Source organism: Equus quagga, chromosome 12 (assembly GCF_021613505.1).
Source record: "Equus quagga isolate Etosha38 chromosome 12, UCLA_HA_Equagga_1.0, whole genome shotgun sequence".
Lineage (NCBI taxonomy): Eukaryota > Metazoa > Chordata > Mammalia > Perissodactyla > Equidae > Equus > Equus quagga.
In genome coordinates, this window is record NC_060278.1 from 41,169,798 (window position 1) to 41,188,563 (window position 18,766).

At 40.6% G+C, this 18,766-nt stretch overlaps 1 protein-coding gene across 12 annotated transcripts in view; it reads right to left on the reverse strand.

Annotated features, from left to right (window-relative positions):
- Positions 1 to 3,573: 3,573 nt before the first annotated feature.
- The window catches only part of LOC124248923 (uncharacterized), a 30,656-nt gene continuing 15,463 nt past the window's right edge, over positions 3,574 to 18,766 (reverse strand). For 4 of the 12 annotated variants that reach the window (XR_006891183.1, XR_006891179.1, XR_006891182.1 and 1 more), the window contains one exon: positions 15,270 to 17,265. Coding sequence is in view for 4 of the 12 variants with exons in the window: in XM_046679581.1 (XP_046535537.1) it covers positions 16,302 to 16,500; positions 17,172 to 17,265 (293 nt within the window). In the remaining 8 variants the exon portion in view is untranslated. Of the gene's footprint in view, positions 3,622 to 13,647; positions 13,894 to 15,269; positions 17,544 to 18,766 lie in introns of those variants that run through there. The other 8 variants (XM_046679581.1, XM_046679579.1, XM_046679578.1 and 5 more) reach the window with 6 other exon arrangements.

Here is an 18,766-nt window from a genome sequence, read left to right on the forward strand (position 1 = left end):
CCAGAACCACACACTTGTGAGGCCGACAAAATATTTGAGGAAATAATAGCCAAACACTTCTCAAAATTGCTATGTCCCCACCTAGATTGCAAGCTCAATGAACGCAAGGAATTCTAAGTTAGACCTCTTGAGTAGTCCACACAGCACGTAACAAAGTTAGGCCACATAGTAGGTTCTCAACTAATACTTAGTTATACATTCAACATCAAAAATAATTATTTGTTGAGTGCCTACTGTGTGTACAGCATGATGAAAGATACTAGAGACACAAGATGCTTTAGGTACAGCCACTGTGCTTAAGGAAGGAATAAGATTTTGAAAAAGATAAGAGGGAAAAGCCCCATTGTTTCTTTTTGAGGAAGGAGAGGACTTCCAATGGCCTCTGCTTGTCATTCCTTCCTAGGCAGCTCATCACGATTTGATTTATCTTGCTCCTAGTGATCCCTGCTAAAAGGAGAATGCAGCACTGTGAATCCAGAGTGAGAAGGGGGTCTCTCATCAGCAGCCACGATCACAGGTGCATCTTTCCAGAGCCTCTTCAAACAGTCCTTTTCTCCCCTAACTTTTTTCATTTAGAATAAATGGGGTAGCCTCTTCTATACGATTTTCACTATTTTTGCTTGAAGTTGACTTTAGCTTTTAGGCAGAATTTATGTCCTTTAGACACCTACAGATGACTAACCATGACTTTTTTTTTGAGGAAGATTAGCCCTGAGCTAACTGCTACCAATCCTCCTCTTTTTGCTGAGGAAGACTGGCCCTCAGCTAACATCCGTGCCCATCTTCCTCTACTTTATATGTGGGACGCCTACCACAGCATGGGTTGCCAAGCAGTGCCATGTCCGCACCCGGGATCCGAACCGGCGAACCCCGGGCCGCCGAAGCAGAACGCGCACACTTAACTGCTGCGCCACCGGGCCGGCCCTAACCATGACATATTTTGATACTTCAGTAAAATATGGAGGAAAACAGCTGGGAAAGACCATTTCTCCACTTTCGGAAAAATAGAGGTGTGCATACCTCTCCGGGGAATAGAGAGTATAAAATCAAAAGGATTACGTGTGTGTGTGTGTTAGGGACAGAGAGACAGCAAGACAGAGTGTCAGAGAGACAGAAACACAATGACAGAGACAAACAGAGAAAGTGGGACTCTTAACATTCCTTTCTCTGTGTGAAACCTTGAAGCATTTCCCTCAGTCTATTTACAAACTATCCAATAACAGTCTGTGATTTTCAGCCTGTCCACAAATAAACTCAACAAAACACCCCAGCAGAGACGTACTGCTCTGATATGCTCATTTTAAGTATTACTGTGGATATAAGGACATGATTTTGGGTAAAAAAGTCCAAAACTAGATGCCTGTGATCGTAAATTTAGTAAATCCCCTTGTAATGAGCTGCTGGAAACACCCGGGTTCTGTTATAAACAGAATTCACCCATAAAGATATAGACAGAAATTAGATTTCGGTGTGTTCACAGGATCCTCTGAGTCCAGGAAGCGGCATTTATGAGTTTGGTTATGAGCCTGTCACTGACTCTCAGAGTGACTTGAGTCAGTATGTTAGTGTCTCTGGTGCCTATTCAGTCATCAGTTGGGGTAACACTCTGCCATCCATTTCACAGCAGCGCTGCATCTGTCATGATTGCAACAGCTGTCATTTATTGAGTTACTACTATGCATCAGGCACTGTGGTAAGCACACTACTTGCATTATTTCTAGTCCTTACAATCATCCTGAAGGTGGGTGTTATTCAACTTACAGTTGGAGATACTGAATCTCAGAGAAGTTCAGCAAGTTTGGGGAAATCACATCAACTAGTAAGTAATATTGCCAGGACTCTGTCAGCTGCTTCTCACTAAATTACACTAGTTTGCTCTTATTCGTTGAGCAAAGTTGATATATAAAGAACATTCTTGGTATATAGATATGTATTCAGAAAGCTTAGGAACTGCATTCAAGGAGTATACACGTAGATGAAAGATGAGATATGGCCTAAATCAACCAGAGAATATAAACAAAGCACAGAGTGAAGGCCACAGGCGGCACGTAAGAACGATGCATAACGGGAGAGTATTTGAGACGCTTGGGGTATTCCCTGGAAATCACTGGAGGCTTTCAGTTTTCATGTTGTATGCATCCTAACCTGGATAACAAACCAAGAGTCCCCCACACATACCCACAAGACAAAAGCATTGTGCATCCCCTACCACGTGATTTCTGTTATAAGTTAAAAATAAGTCTCGAACGTTTGCAATCAGAAACATTAGAAAAATGCATTTTCACAAGTTGGTGATTGTTGATGGGTACTTGGGAGCTCACTGTACCACTCCCTCTATGTTTTTGCAGGCTTAAAACTTTCCATAATTAAGATTTTAAAAGAAAGACAGTGGAAAAAAGAAAGGAAAAGAAAAACGGCAGTCTGCCTGGGATGGAAGAAGAGTGATACCTGAAAACAAAGAAGAAATTCTGATAAAATAAATGACTTATGAGGGAGCTTCTTTCCTCCTGTTGCCAATAGTTGTAGGATTTTTTTTTATACTTTTTTCTTCTAATGGCTAAGGAAGAGGATCTGTTTGATCCTCTTTAGCTCTTTTTATTTATTTATTTATTTATTTATTTATTTTGAGGAAGATTAGCCCTGAACTAACTACTGCCAATCCTCCTCTTTTTGCTAAGGAAGACTGGCCCTGAGCTAACATCCATGCCCATCTTCCTCTGCTTTATATGTGGGATGCCTACCACAGCACGGCTTTTGCCAAGCAGTGCCATGTCCGCACCCGGGATCTGAACCGGCGAACCCTGGGCCACAGAGAAGCGGAACGTGCAAACTTAACCGCTGCACCACCGGGCTGACCCCAGTTGTAGGATTTTAAGAGGGAAAAAACTCAGGGAATAAAGAGAAAGATCCTCCTGTTAAAACCTGAGAGTATTCTTACAAGGAGCGAGGGACTCTGAATGACCAAGAAAAGCCAGCATCTTGGAAGACAACACCAGTGTGGCCCAATATGGAGGAGCTGAGAGGGGCTACATAAGGAGCTCAGGAACAAAGGGCAGGGTTGTAACAGAGAACTGTTCTCAATGAACTTAACTGCATCCTAGAACAAAGTTCAAAAATATTAATAACATATTGGGGCTGGCCCCGTGGCTGAGTGGTTGAGTTTGCGCGCTCCACTGCAGGTGGCCCAGTGTTTCATTGGTTCGAATCCTGGGCGCGGACATGGCACTGCTCATCAACCCACGCTGAGGCAGCGTCCCACATGCCACAACTAGAAGGACCCACAATGAAGAATATACAACTATGTACCGGGGGGCTTTGGGGAGAAAAAGGAAAAAATAAAATCTTTAAAAAAATATATTAATAACATATATATTAAAGCTATATCTATACTGATATCTCAGTGAATCAGTCTGTTGGAGCACTTAGGGCTTCTACACAGTCATGTGTTTTGCCCTAGTTGATCTTCTTTGCTGCCGTTGGCATGAAATGGCCAATGGTGGCTGTTACAGTTGTTCTTTCATACAATTATAGCTTGTAAACCAGTGATTCCCAATCTTTTTCAAGTTAAGACATCTTACCATTGCTTATTTGATTTTATGAAACTTGTTCCTTTTTTTCTCCCTAAAGGAAAAAAAAACATTATGACATTTATTTTTTAATAAAACTAACCAAAATAAAAGTTCTGGCAATTCTTTAAAATAATTTTTTTAATATTAATAGGAATACAAAAATATCCAGCATTCAATATGGTGAAATTAACAATGTCTAGCATCTAATCAAATATTATCAGACATACAAAGAAACAGGAGAACCTTACTCTTGATGAGAATGATTGGTCAAGAAAAACTGACCCAGAACCGTCCCAGATGTTAGAACAAACAGACAAGGACATGAAAATAGTCATGATAGTTGTGTTACATATGTTCAAAATTTAAATAGACACATGAAAGATATTTTTAAAAAATTCTTATCAAACTTCTAGACATACATAGAACAATGGAACAAAACAGAGAGCCCAGAAATAAACATATGTATACATGGCTAACTAATTTATGACAAAGGAGCAAGAATATACAATGGAGGAAAAATAGTCTTTTTAATAAATGGTGCTGGGAAAATTGGATAGTCATACACAAAAAAATGAAACTGGACCCCTACCTTACACCGTACACAAAAAGCAACTTAAAATGGATTGAAGCCTTAAATTTAAGACCTGAAACCATGAAACTCCTAGAAAAAAACATAGGTAGTAAGCTCTTTGACAATGGTTCTTGGCAATGATTTTTTGGATTTCACACCAAAAGCAAAAGCAACAAAAGCAAAAATAAATGGGACTACATCAAAGTAAAAAAAGTTCCTGCACAGCAAAGGAAACCATCAACAAAACAAAAAGACAACTCACCAAATGGGAGAAAATATTTGCAAATCATATATCTGATAAGGAATTAATATCCAAAATATATAAATAACTTATACAACTTAACAACAAAAAAATGAACAACCCAATCAATAAATGGGCAGAGGATATGAGCAGACATTTTTCCAAAGAAAATGTACACATGGCAAACAGGCACGTGAAAAGATGTTTGATATTACTAATTATTAGGGAAATGCAAACCAAAATTACAATGAGATATCACCTCAGACCTGTCAGAATGGCTATTATTGAAAAGATAAGAAATAACAAATGTTGGCAAGAATATGGAGAAAAAGGGATCCTCGTACACTACTGGTGGGAATGCAAACTGGTGCAGTCACTGTGGAAAACAGTATGGAGATTTCTCAAAAGATTAAAAATAGAAATACCATATGACCCAGCTATTCCATTTCTGGGTATCTATCCAAAGAATATGAAAACACTAATTCAAAAAGATGTATGCACCCCTATATCCATTGCACCATTATTCACAATAGCCAAGACTTGGAAGCAACCTAAGTGCCCATCAACAGATGAATGAATAAAGAAGATGTGGTATATATAGACAATGGAATACTACTCAGCCATAAAAAAGATGAAATCTTGCTATCTGCAAGACCATGGATGGAACTTGAGAGTATTATGCTAAGCGAAATAAGACAGACAGAGGAAGACAATTACTGTCTGCTCTCACTCATATGTGGCAGATAAACAAACACATAGGTAAGAAGAACAGATTGGTGGTTACTAGAGGGGAAAGGGGGAGGGGGAAGGCAAAAGGGGTAATGGGGCACATTTGTACGGTGGCAGATGGCAACTAGACTTTTGGTGGTGAACACAATGCAGTCTATACAGAAACTGAAAATATAATGATGCACACTTGAAATTTACATAATGTTGTAAACCAATATGACCTCAATAAAATTTAAAAATTTTAAAAATCAAGCTCACGGAAACTGAGAGTAGAAAAGTGGTTGCCAGGGACTGGGTAGTAGGAGAAACAGAGAGAAGTTGGTAAAATGGTACAAACGTTCAACTATCAGACGAACAAGGTCTGGGGATCTAATGTATAACATCATGACTACAATTGATAACACTGTATTGTACAACTGAAATGTGCTAAGAGAGTAGGACTTAAATGTTCTCGCACACACAAAAAAGATAAATTTGTGAGGTGAAGGATGTGCTCATTAACTAGATGGAAGGAATCTGTTCACAATGTATATCACATCATCACAATGTACACTTTAAATATCTTACAATTTTATTTGTCAATACCTTAATAAAGCTGAAAAAAAAAAAGTAAAACAAAATAAAATACCAAGCAACATTTAAACAATTCCTGAGAAAAGGAAAAAAAACTTCTGGAGATGAAAACTACATTATCTGAGATTAAAAAAAAATTTAGATTGCATGGAATGAATGGCAAAGTAGATGTTGCAGAAGAAAAGATTAGTGGATTCAAAGACAGCGATAAAAACTATTCAAAATGAAACAGAGAGAGAGAAAAAAGAATTTAAAGAAATGAAATCAGGCCGGCCCCGTGGCTGAGTGGTTAAGGTCACATGCTCTGCTTCGGTGGCCCAGGGTTTCGCTGGTTCCAATCCTGGGTGCGGACGTGGCACCACTCATCAGGCCACGCTGAGGCAGCGTCCCACGTGCCACAACTAGAAGGACCCACAACTAAAATACACAACTATGTACCGGGGGGATTTGGGGAGAAAAAACAGAAAGAAAAATAAATAAATAAATAATGAAATCAGCAGTGAGCTGTGGGGCAACATCAAGCAGCCTAATATACATGTAATTGGAGTCCCTGAAGGGTAGGGGACCTGGGGACATAAAAAAATATTTGAAGAAATAATGGCTGAAATTTTTCCAAATTTGATGAAAACTATGAAGTCACAGATACAAGAAGCTCCATGAATCCCAGCACATAAACATGAAGAAAGCCACACCAAGGCACATCATATGCATAGTGCTCAAAACTGGTGAGGAAGAGAAAACCAAATGGACATCCATAGGCCAGAACCAAATGAACCTCAACCTAAGCTTCACACCTTTTACAAAAATTAACTAAAACCGGATCATTTGGGAGAACAGATTAGTGGTTACCAGAGTGGAAGGGGGCAGGGGAAGGGCAAAAGGGGTAAAGAGGCACGTGTGTACGGTGACAGATAAAAACTGGACTACTGGGGGTGAGCACAATGCCCTCTATAAAGAAACTGATATACGATAATGTACACCTGAAATTACACAATGTTATAAACCAATATGACCTCAATAATCAAATTTTTATTTTTTTTTATTTTTTTTTAAAGATTGGCACCTGAGCTAATGACTGTTGCCAATCTTTTTTTGTTTTTTGCTTTATCTCCCCAAATCCTCCCAGCATATAGTTGTATATCTTAGTTATGGGTCCTTCCAGCTGTGGAATGTGGGACGCCTCCTCAACGTGGCCTGACGAGCGGTGCCATGTCCATGCCCTGGATCCGAACCAGTGAAACCCTGGGCCACCAAAGCAGAGCATGTGAACTTAACCACTTCATGTGAACGGGGCCCGCCCCCTCAAATTTTTAAAAATGGATCATTGATTTAAACGTAAAATGTAAAACTATAAAAATTTTGCAAAAAACATAGTAGAAAATCTTCAAGACCTAAGACTAGGTAAAGAGTGCTTAGACTTGATGTCAAAAGTATGATCCATACAAGGAAAACTTGATAAATTGAACCTCTTAAAAATGAAAGGCTTTTACTCCGTGAAAGACCCTGTCAAGAAAATGAAAAGACAAATTACAGACTGGGAGAAAATATTTGCAAACCACACATCCAACAAAAGACTTGGTATCTAGAATATATAAAGAACTCTCAGGACTCAAGACCAAAAAAGCAACAAAACAATCAGAAAGTGGGCTAAGGATGTTTCATTGAAGAGGATATATAGGTGGCAGATAAGCAAATGAAAAGATAAGCATCAGCAACTAGGGAAATGCATGTTAAAACCACAATGAGATACGAATACACACCTATCTGAGCAGCTAAAATGAAAAATAGTAATAATGCCAAATGCTGGCAAGAATGTGGAAAAAGTGAATCATTCATATATTGCTGGTAGGAAGTTAAAATAGTACAGTCACTCTGGAAAATAGTTAGGCATTTTCTTCTAAAACTAAAAATGCACTTACCATGCAACCCAGCAATAGCATTCTTGGGCATTTATGCCAGGTAAATGAAAACCTACAGGCACTCAAACACTATTCATGAATGTTCATGGCAACTTTATTTGTAATAGCCCAAAACTAGACACAACACAAATGTCCTTCAATGTGTAAATGATTAAACAAACTGTGGTACATCCATACCATGGAATACTACACAGCAATAAAAAAGGAGCAAACTATTGCTATAAGGAGACCTTGGATTGGCCTCAAGGGAAAGCCAATCTCAAAAGGCTATATACTATATGACAAAATGTAAATGATTCCATTTATATAACATTCTTGAAATAACTATATCATGAAAAGGGAGAACAGATGAGTGGTTGCTGGAGTTACAGATTGGGAAAAAAGGGGTAGATTTGCTATAAAGGCACAAGGGAGCCTTGTGGAGATGAAAGGTTCCGTATCTTGATTGTGGTGGCAATTACACAAAGCCACACATATAATAAAATTGCATAGATACACATATGCATACATATACACACAAACAAGTACATGTATAACTGATGAAATCTGAATAAACTCTATGGATTGTACCAATGCCAGTTTCCTGTTTTGATATGCTATTATACTTATGGAAGATGTCAACAAGGAAGGAGGTGGGGTGAAGGGTACACAGGACCTTCCTATACATTTCTATGCAACTTCCAATGAATCTATAATTATTTCAAACTAGAAAGTTTAAAATAAAAAGAAAACTTACTGTTTACAGAAATAATAATACACAATGGGATTTATAACAAATACGTAAGTAAAACATATGACAGAAATAGTATAAAAACCAGGAGGAAAGATAAGAAGGTATACTCCACAAAGCTCTTATGCTATACGTGAAGTGGTAAAATATAACTTTTGAAGGTAGACTGTGATGAGTTAAAGATGATACTTAAAGTAACCACTAAAATAGCAAGTGAAAAGAAGTGGCTAACAATCCAACGTAGGAGATGAAATGGAAGCATAAAAAATATTCAACCCAAAGAAAGGCAGCAAAAGAGGAAACAGCAAACAAAGAACAGATCAGACAAACAGAAAACAAATATAAATGATAAATTCAAATCTAATCATATCAATAACCACTGTATCCAACAAAAAGAAAATACATATTCTTTTCAAGTGCACACGGAACATTCACCAAGATAGACCATATTCTGGGCGATAAAACATATCTCAAAAAATTTTTAAAAATTTAACTCAGGGCCAGCCCCAGTGGCCTAGTGGTTAAGTTCAGTGTGCTCCACTTCAGCAGCCTGGGTTTGGTTCCTGGACATGGACCTACACTGCTCTGTTAGTGGCCCTGCTGTGCTGGCAGCCCACAAAGTAAAAAAAATAGAGGAAGATTGTCACACGTTAGCTCAGTGCAAATCTTCCTCAGTAAAAAAAAAAAAAAAAACAGTTAACTCATACAAAGTATGTTCTATGGTTACATGGAATTAAATTAGAAATCAATAACAGAAAAATGTCTGGGAAAATCTCCAAATATTTGGAAATTAAGCAACACATTTCTAAATAACCTATGAGTCAAAGAAAAAACAAAAGGGGAAATAGAAAGTACTTTTAACTAAATAAAAATGAAACACAACACAGAGTCTGCGAGATTCTGCTAAAGCAGTACTTACAGGGAAATTTATAGCACTAATTGCCTGTATTAGAATAAACAGAAAGGTCTCAACTCAATGACCTCAGCTTCCACCTTATGAACTAGAAAAAGAAGAGCAAATGAAACCAAAGTAAGGGGGACCCAGAAAATAAGAAAGATCAAAGAGGAAATCAATGAAATAGAAAAAAGGAAAACAATATACAAAAATCAATGAAGCCAAAAGGTGATTCTTTGAAAATATCAATAAAATTAATAAACCTCTAGCCAGACTAATTGGAATAAGAGAGAAAAGATACAAATTACCAATATCAGGAATGAGAAATGTGACATCACTACAGACTCTACAGATATTGATAGGATAATAGGAGAATATTATGAACAACTTTATGCCTATAAATTTGACAACTTAGATAAAATGGACAACTCTTTGAAAGACACAAACTTCTAAAGTTCACTCAAGAAGAAATAAATAAAGCCACTAAATCTGTGGTTAAATCCTTCCCACAAAGAAAACTCCCAGCCCAGATAGCTTTAATTTGACCAAATATTTAAGGGAAAAAAAAACACCAATTCTACACAAAGTCTTTCAGAAAATTCAAGAGGAGCGAATACTTCCCAACTCTTTCTATGAGCTAGCACTTCTCTCATACCAAAGCAAAGAACATTATAAGAAAAGAAACTACAGACCAATATCCATCATAAACATAGATAGAAAAATTCTACACCAAATATGAGTAAATTGAATTCAACGATTATTAAAAGTATATTATGACCAATATGGTTTATCCCAGGAATGCAGCATTAGCTTAACATTCAAAAATCAATGTAAGTCACTACGTTTACAAACTAATAAACATCATATGATCATCTCAATAAATGCAGAAAAAGCATTTGATAATATCCAACACCTTTTAAAGATAAAAACTCAACAAACTAGGACTAGCAGGGAACTTCCTCAACCTGATAAAGAGCATCTATGAAAAACCTATAGCTAACATCACACTTAATGGTAAAAGACCCTATGACCAGGATCACACAATGATGTCCGTTCTCATTACCTTTGTTCAACATTGTACTGGAGGTTCCAGCCAGTGTAATCAAGCAAGAAAAAAATGAAAAGCATTAAGCTTGGAAAGGAAAGCATGACATTGTCTTTATTAATTAACTATATGATCATCTAAGTAGAAAATGTGACAGAATCTACAAAGAAGCTATAGAACTAATAAGTGAGTTTACTAAGTCTGCAGAATACAAGATCAATATAACAAGTCAATTGTGTTTCTCTATACCAGTAACACAAAATCAGAAATTGAAATCTTAAAAAACAATACCATTTACAATAGCATCAAAAAATATGAAATGGTAGGGATAAATCTGACAAAAGATATGCAAAACAGGTACACTGAAAGTTACAAAATATTGATAAAAGAAATGTTTAAAAACTAAAAAAATGAAGAAATATACATTGTTCTCAGGTAAGGAAAAACTCAATACTGCTAAGACATCAATTCTCCCCAAATAGTTCTATAGATTCAATATAATCACAATGAAAATCCCAGTGGGATTTTTAAATTTGTATGAAAATGTGAAGAACTTAAAATAGCCAAAACAACTTTGAAAAAGAACAAAGTTGGAGAACTCATACTACCTGACTTCAAGATTTATTTAAAGGCTACAGGAATCAAAAAGTGTGTAAATAAGGCAAATAGATGAATGGAACAGAATAGTGAACCCAGATATAGATCCATTCATACATGGACAATTAGTTTTTGACAAAGGTGCCAAGGCAATCCAATGGAGAAAGGATAGTGCTGGAATAATTGGCTATCCATATGCAAAAAAATGAATTTCGATCCATACCTCACACCATATGTAAAAACTAGCTCAAAATGGAGCATAAACCTACGTGTACAACCTAAAACTACAGAACTTCTAGAGGAAAAAATGGAAAAAAAGTTTGTGACATTGGGGCAGGCTAAGATTACTTAGATATGACACCAAAAGTATGATCCATAAGAAAGAAAAATTGATAAAGTGGACTTCATCAAAATTTAAAACTTGAGCTCCTAAGAGAATGAAGACAACCTACAAGTCAAGAGAAAATCTTTGCAATGCACACATCTGATAAGGGACCTGCGTTCATATTATATGTAGAACTCTTAGAAATTAATAACAAGAAAATAAACATTACATTTTTTAAATGGGTAAAGGATTTGAACAGATCCTTCACCAAAGAAAATATACAAATGGCAAATAGGGAAACAAAAAGACTCCTTAGGGAAATTCAAATAAAACCAAAATGAGATCCCACTCCACACCAAACAGAATGGCAAAAAAATTAAAAGATTGACCATCCCAAGTGTTAACAAGGATGTGGAGGAACTGGAACTCTCATACATTGTTGGTGGGAATGTAAAATGGTGCAACCACTTTGTGAAACAGTTTGGCAGCTTTTTGAAAAGTTAAGCATAGCACAGACGATGTTTAGGGCAGTAAAACTATTCTGAATGATATCATGGTGGATACATGTCATTACACATCTGTCAAAACCCACAGAATGTACAACACCAAGAGTGAAGTCTAATATAAACTGTGTATGGGTGATAATGACGTACCAACGCAGGTTCATAGATAGGAACAAATATGCCACTCTGGTGTGGGAGGTTGATAACAGGGGAGGTTGTGCATGTGTGTAGGCAGGGAGTGTACGGAAACTTGCTGTACTTTCCACTCAAGTTTGCTGTGGATCTAGAACTGCTCTAAAAAATAAAGTCTATTTTTTTTTAAAGGAATGAAGTACTCACACATGATCCAATATGGATGAACCTTGAAAACATCATGCTAAGTGAAAGAAGCCAAACACAAAGGACCACATATTGTACGATTCCACTTCCATGGAACGTCCAGGATGGGCAGATAGAGAGAGACATTACTCGTGGCCAAGAGCCACTGGGGGAGATCAGGAGAAAGAAATGAGGACTGACTGTTAGTGGATACAAGGTTTCTTCTGGGTTGAATGTTCTAAACTTAGATTGTAGCGATGGTTACATAACTCTGTGAATAGACTGAAAACCACTGAATTGGATACCTTAAATGGGTGAATTCTGTGGTATGTTCATTAAAATCTTGATAAATATGTTTTAAAAATTAAAAACTTACTATGATAACTGAGAGAAGAAATGGCATATATGATCATTTTGGAAGGCACATAACATGTAAGGAAGAAGTATATATTCAGAAACAAACATATATGTCCATAAATTCATTAAATTCCTTTCAGCTGTGATCTCAAGTCAGAGGCAGGAAAGGAAATGAGGTGTACCTTGCATGCGGATGTTTTTCCACAGAATATTGGTATGACTATATGACTATCTCCACTGGGAAGAAAGGGGAGTAAAAGTCATAAGGCTATGAAAAAATCTTCTCTCTCAAATGTGTACTGAATCAGATATGTCTATATTAAATATCTTTTGTTTAAAATATACAATGGATCAAGGATAAGTGTGTCAGTGTAATAAGAAAATCAGATTAGGGAAAAAAAGTTTAATTACTCCTACCATACGATCCAGCCATTCTGCTCGTCCATACAGAGCCAAGAGTAACACGGAGGCTGGCATACAAACATTCATAGCAGCTTGAACAGCCAAAACCCAGAAATGATAGAAACATCCATCAACAGGTGAATGGACACACAAACTGTGGTACATCCATACAATGGAATATTATTCAGCAATAAAAAGGAAGGTACTGATACATGCAAGGAGATGGACGCATCTTTTAAAAAATCATGCCAAGAAAAGACAGTCAAAAAAATAGTACACCATATGATTCCATTTATACAAAACTCCAGAAAATGCAAACTAATCCATAGTGACAGAAAGCAGTTCAGTGGTTGCCAGGGGAGGGGTGATGGATTACAAAGGGGCCTGAGGAAATTTGGGGGGTAAAGGATATTTTCACTCTACAGATTGTGGTGACAGTTTCACAGATGTAAACAGAGGGCAAAACTTATCAAATTATCTACTTTACACATGTGCAGTTTAACATATGTCAATTACACCTTGACAAAGCTATTTGAAATCAAAATGACTCCCAGATCAAGAAAGACATGGATCATAAGACTCTAACAACCCTCCCCCCGCCCCCACCCTGTCGGGTGCAGAGAATCGGAACCAAGGGCCTCACCCCTGCTTTTTCTGAGCCCAGGACCAGGATGTTTCAGGAGCTCGAAATGCGCATCTTACAAAGGCAGTCAGAGCAGACTGTCTCTCCCCTCTGCATCCTTATTGCCCCCCGCACCCCACCCCCATCTTTAAAGAGAAACTAAGAGAAACTAACGTGGGTTTATGAAACTCCAGCTCCATCCCACCCCATTTCTGCTCTCTATTAAGAGCTGTTGGCCCCTATACCACATACAGCAGAAGAGGGAAACAGCTGGGTCTCGATGAGTCACAGTATCTGTCACAGTTAGGTTTGGCTGTGTATGGTTTACATAGGTGCGTTTATTCTCTCACTTTGTTGAAGACGAGAAGGAAGCAGTCAAGCACTGTTTGGGCAGCTCCATGATGTCATCAGGGTCTCAGCCTTCTTCTGTCTCCCCAAGGATGTGGCGTCCATCCTCAAGGTTACAGGATGTCTGCTGGAGATCTTGGATCTGAGCACTAGGAGGGAGGAAGAGAGAGAGGCAAAGGGAGGTACCCTGACTGTTCTGGAAGGGACAATCAGAAGACGGAGAGGCGGTGCACCAGCAGGCCAGGTGCCTGGCTGTTTGGAGTCAAAAAGATGGTGGACACTGGAGCTGACCCTGCCATAGCACTCGTGCCGTCTTCACCCTCAAGCGCGCTCAGGAAAAGAGATGATCGCTGGAGCTGAAACGTCCCCTGGGTCCAGGACCAATAGTTGAGGGTGGTGCTAAGATTTTCTTTCCCTGAAGAGCCGCTGTGGAAGAGCTGCTGTCCTGTGTTCTGGACCCACCCTTGAGGGACGGCATTACAAGTGCAGGCAGGACCTCTCCTCCCTGGAGACCACCCCCCGCGCTGGGAGACTCCCCTGAGGCTCTGCCCCTGGATGCCTGGCCTCTTCCTCTGAGGCCACCCAGCAGCCCAGTGTTTCTGGGTACCGGTGGCGAGCTGGTGAATGGGCACAGTCAAGCAAGAGGAGTGTTTGCCGTCCCTGAGCACATACTTGAAAAGTGGTTACGCTCAACCAATTCATAAAAGTATGTTGTCATTAAGGCGAGTCGTGGGAAAGCAGTGGGAGGTCTGTTCAACGGAGGAAGGAAATGTTGGAAACAGACAGTAAGAGGCATAGAGAAGGTAGTCAAAGGTGGTTGCTTTCATCAGACCTAGCTCTCCTGCCAGCCAGCCGCAGGCCGCATTGGCCCCCAGCCCTGCTCTCTGATCTTAGAACACGGGGAGCATCCGCCTCACCCTGAGTGGCCTCACCCTGCCTTGTGGAACTCAGCTCCTGGCGGCCTCACACCTGCCAGGCATCAGAAACCTGAACACGGGTTTGGCTCTCCACCTGAGCCCTCCACTGAGCATGACCGTGGGAGGCGGGCAGCCCACATCTGATGGAGGGAATACTGCTTCCTTCACTCAGGGGAGCTGGGAACTTCTCCTGGCTTCACATTCTGGCTAGATGACCCCTCAGGACCAGCTGCTTCTGAGCAGCCGGGCTCCTCCACCGCTGTCAGAAAACAAGATCAGAGTAGGAGCAGCTGTACTCAACTCCCTCAAAACACACGAAAGAGCCAGAGGGCCCTGGACACCAAGCCGGGGGAGGAGAGGGCGGGTAGGAGCCTGGAGAACATCCTGCACTTCTGGGCCTCCTGCCCAGGTGGGGCGCATCAGCTACAAGCATTAAAGTCATACATCCTCTCTGTTTAAGACAGATCTCATACAAAACTGAAGGGTCCTCTAAGGACCACAACATCCAGTCTCTGGTCTGTCTTTACAGAAATGTTCTACCCCAATGTATTCTGTGGAATGCATCTGCAAGAGTTTTACTTAAAAATAATTCAATTAACAATCATGACTAATTTATAAAGTACATTTTATTTACACTGAAACTGGAAAAACTAAAGCAATTAAATGATAAAAAGTGGATGTTCAAGCCTCCCAGAGTGCAGTTTTTGAAATGACCACCAGGTGTCAGAGTTAGCAATAGTATTCCTCAAATTACGACTGGAAAGTTGTTACGTGCTGTCCAGTCGGTTGGGACTCCTGGCGACCCCAGGAATAAGTGATGTCCACAGTGTCCTGTGCTCATAGCCCTGTTCAGCTCCTGCGGGCCCATGACTATGGCTTCCTTTATGGAGTCAATCCATCTCATATTTGCTCTTCCTCTTTTCCTGCTGCCTTCTACTTTTCCCAGCATTATTGTCTTTTCCAAAAAATCCTGCCTTCTCATGATGAGCCCAAAGTAGGACAGCCTCAGTTTTATCATTTTTGCCTCCAGCCATAGATCAGGCTTAACTTGCTCTGGGACCCACTTCTTCTTTCTGGCAGGCCAGGGTATCCATAGGGCTCTCCTCCAAGACCACACTTCAAATCAATCAGTATTTTTCCTGTCAGCCTTCTTCACTGTCCAGCTTTGGCACCCTACTTAGTAACTGGGAACACGAGGGTGTGGATACCCTTGGCCTTGGTCTCTAAGGACGCTTCCTTACACTTGATGATCTTTCCTAATTCTTTCATTGCTGCCCTTCCGAGTCAGTCTTCTCTTGATTTCTTCACTGCAGTCTCAGCTAAATTGATAACAGAACCAAGGTAAACAGAATCTTGAACAATTTCAATATCTTCACTGTCTACGTTAAAGTCGTACAGTTCTTCTGTAGTCATGATCTTTGTCTTCCTGATGTTCAAATGCAGTCCTGCTCCTGCGCTTTCTTCTTTCACTTTTATCAGAAGTCGTTTCAAGTCATTGCTGTTTCTGCCAGTAAAACAGAATCATCTGCATATCTTAGATTGTTGATATTTCTTCCACCAGTTTTCATTCTTCCTTCATCTGAGTCTAGCCCAGCCTTTCGTATGATATGTTCTGCGTACAGATGAAACAGATGAGGAGATTAAATGCACCCTTGTCTGACATCTTTGCCTAAAGGAAACCATCCCGTCTCTCCATACTCTGTCCTGACCGCGGCTTCTTGTCCACAGTACAGGTTACGCATCAGGACAGTCAAGTGCTGAGGCATGTCCATTTCTTTCAGAGCAGCCCAGAGCTTTCCACAATCCACGCAGGCACAGGCTTTACTGTTCTCTATAAAACTGGAAAGTTACAAGAAGGGAAAAGTGCCTGGTTGGAAATGAGACGGCGAGATCACTAAATAGGACTGTTTGGCCCTTTGGCCCAATATCTCTTCTCTTTAGGGTTGGCGGGGGAGGGATAAGGGGAGCTGCAGGGAAAAATATTAAATTCCCAGAATATAGATTCCCTTTCAGTTGGGTACCCTCTGACCTCTGGAGAAGCTCTTGTAAAGCGCAGTTAAATTTCGCACAGGAACCATAAAAACGGCTGGGCGGAGTCCGTCCTCCCAGCCGTGAGGCTACTTTGGGCAGCCAGGGCTGCCTCTCCTCCTCACTGGGGAGACCAGAGGAGGGGCGAAGGCAAGAGGAGGACACACACCAGAAAAGGGCTCAGTTAGGGCGATCCTTGCTTTAGAAGAGAAAATCCAATACTGTATGAGTAGCTCTTCCTACTTAACCTTTAACATCATAGTCTCTTCCTCACTTCCAGCTGGACCCCTCACACACACGTCCTTCACCAGGCCAGACCTGGCTATCGTCTAGAGCTGCGGACCCAGAGAACATTCACCCTCCATGCTTGAGAGTAGGGAGTGGGCTGTCTGCCACCACAGCCTTCAGGCTGCCGCCCAGGGGTAATTACACTGCTCCTCCTCCAGGGACCAAGCGCAGGCGGCCTTGCTGGCACCACACACCTGGCTCTAGTGGAGCCGATATCCCGTGGAGGACTCCAGGTGCCGCCCATGGCAAGCCTCATCCTGTATCTTCTTGGATCACCAACATGCGTCCCTGTGGAAGGGGGATGTTGAAGCAGTTACAACACAGCCTTGTGCAAGGAGAGGACAATGACCGTGGCTCCAGAATGAGCAAGCCTCTTCCCTGGGAGGGCACAGCTGAAGACTGTCAAAAAGAAAGGAGAATCTTTGCCACATGTCCCAGTTGGCACTTGTCGAGGCTGTTCCCTGGACCACATCCATTTCTGGCCCTGGGTCCAAGGAAGGGTTCAGGCCCACTACAAATTGGTGCTTTTCATGGATGGAACTTTCCTACGTGTATCGAAGCCAGGCCTGTGGAAGGGGGTCAGGAGTGGTGTGAGGAGAGGGGAGGAGGTAAGAAAAGAGTTCAACATTTCACGGGCAACGTTATTGATATTTAAATACTACTTAAGGGGGCCAGCTCCGTGGCTGAGTGGTTAAGTTCCCACGCTCCGCTTTGGCGGCCCAGGGTTTCACTGGTTCAGATCCGGGGCACGGACATGGCACCACTCATTAGGCCATGCTGAGACGGCATCCCACATGCCACAACTAGAAGGACCCACAACTAAAAAATGCACAACTATGTACTGGAGGGCTTTGGGGAGAAAAAGGAAAAATTAAAAATCTTTAAAAATAAATAAAGTAAATAAATACTACTCAGGATTTGTGATTTCTATAAATTCTGACAGGCAGATTAAGGCAAGCTTTGTATGTGATTTGAATGATCTCACTGCTAAACTGGTACATCCTATATAGGCCACATGAAGCAACAGTAATTATTTAAGTCACTATACGTCTTAAATGCTGTATACACAATTTAAAATGATACACCTGTGGTGCCATACACATAGTAAAAATGCCAGTTATTATGAAACATAGGTAGTATTCATATTCCAATATGACCATGCATTATGTTTCATGTTTCAAACATAATATACAAGTCAAATGCTTCATTTAAAAATAAAAAGGGATAAAACGATGTTTATATAGGGATTTGCATTAAGCTGACCATGACTGGTATAATAACTGTTGCTTTGATGTGGCCAACACTGGAATGGCAATGGAGATTTTTCTCCCCATTATCCTATTATACGTGATATAAGAGGTATGGAACAGAAAGAATCTCTCATAACGCTAACCACACTCTACCCCGCATCGTTTCAAAGGGAACGCCCTCCCTGAGGAGGGTCAGACTGAGCCAGGGGGAGGGCCATCGAGCACCACCCCAACCTGCTCTGAGTTTGTCCACCTCAAGGAGGCCAGGTCAATGACAGGCCTGGCCTCCCGTCACTGTTCAGTGACTCCTGGACAATCCTGGACCCACTAGATCCCTGGAAAGTCAAAGAGGCCCCCCAAACCCCTGCAAAGTCTCGCCACCCACCACAAGTTCTACTTCATTAGGCCATACAAAAGACAAGGGTTTCGCAAGTACAAGACAGACTTCACTGGTCAAGGTGCATCTTGAGATTCCCAGATTTCTAGGTCTTCGGGGAAAAGGAGCAGCTGATGGGGTCTTGGGGGGTGGGAACAGAAAG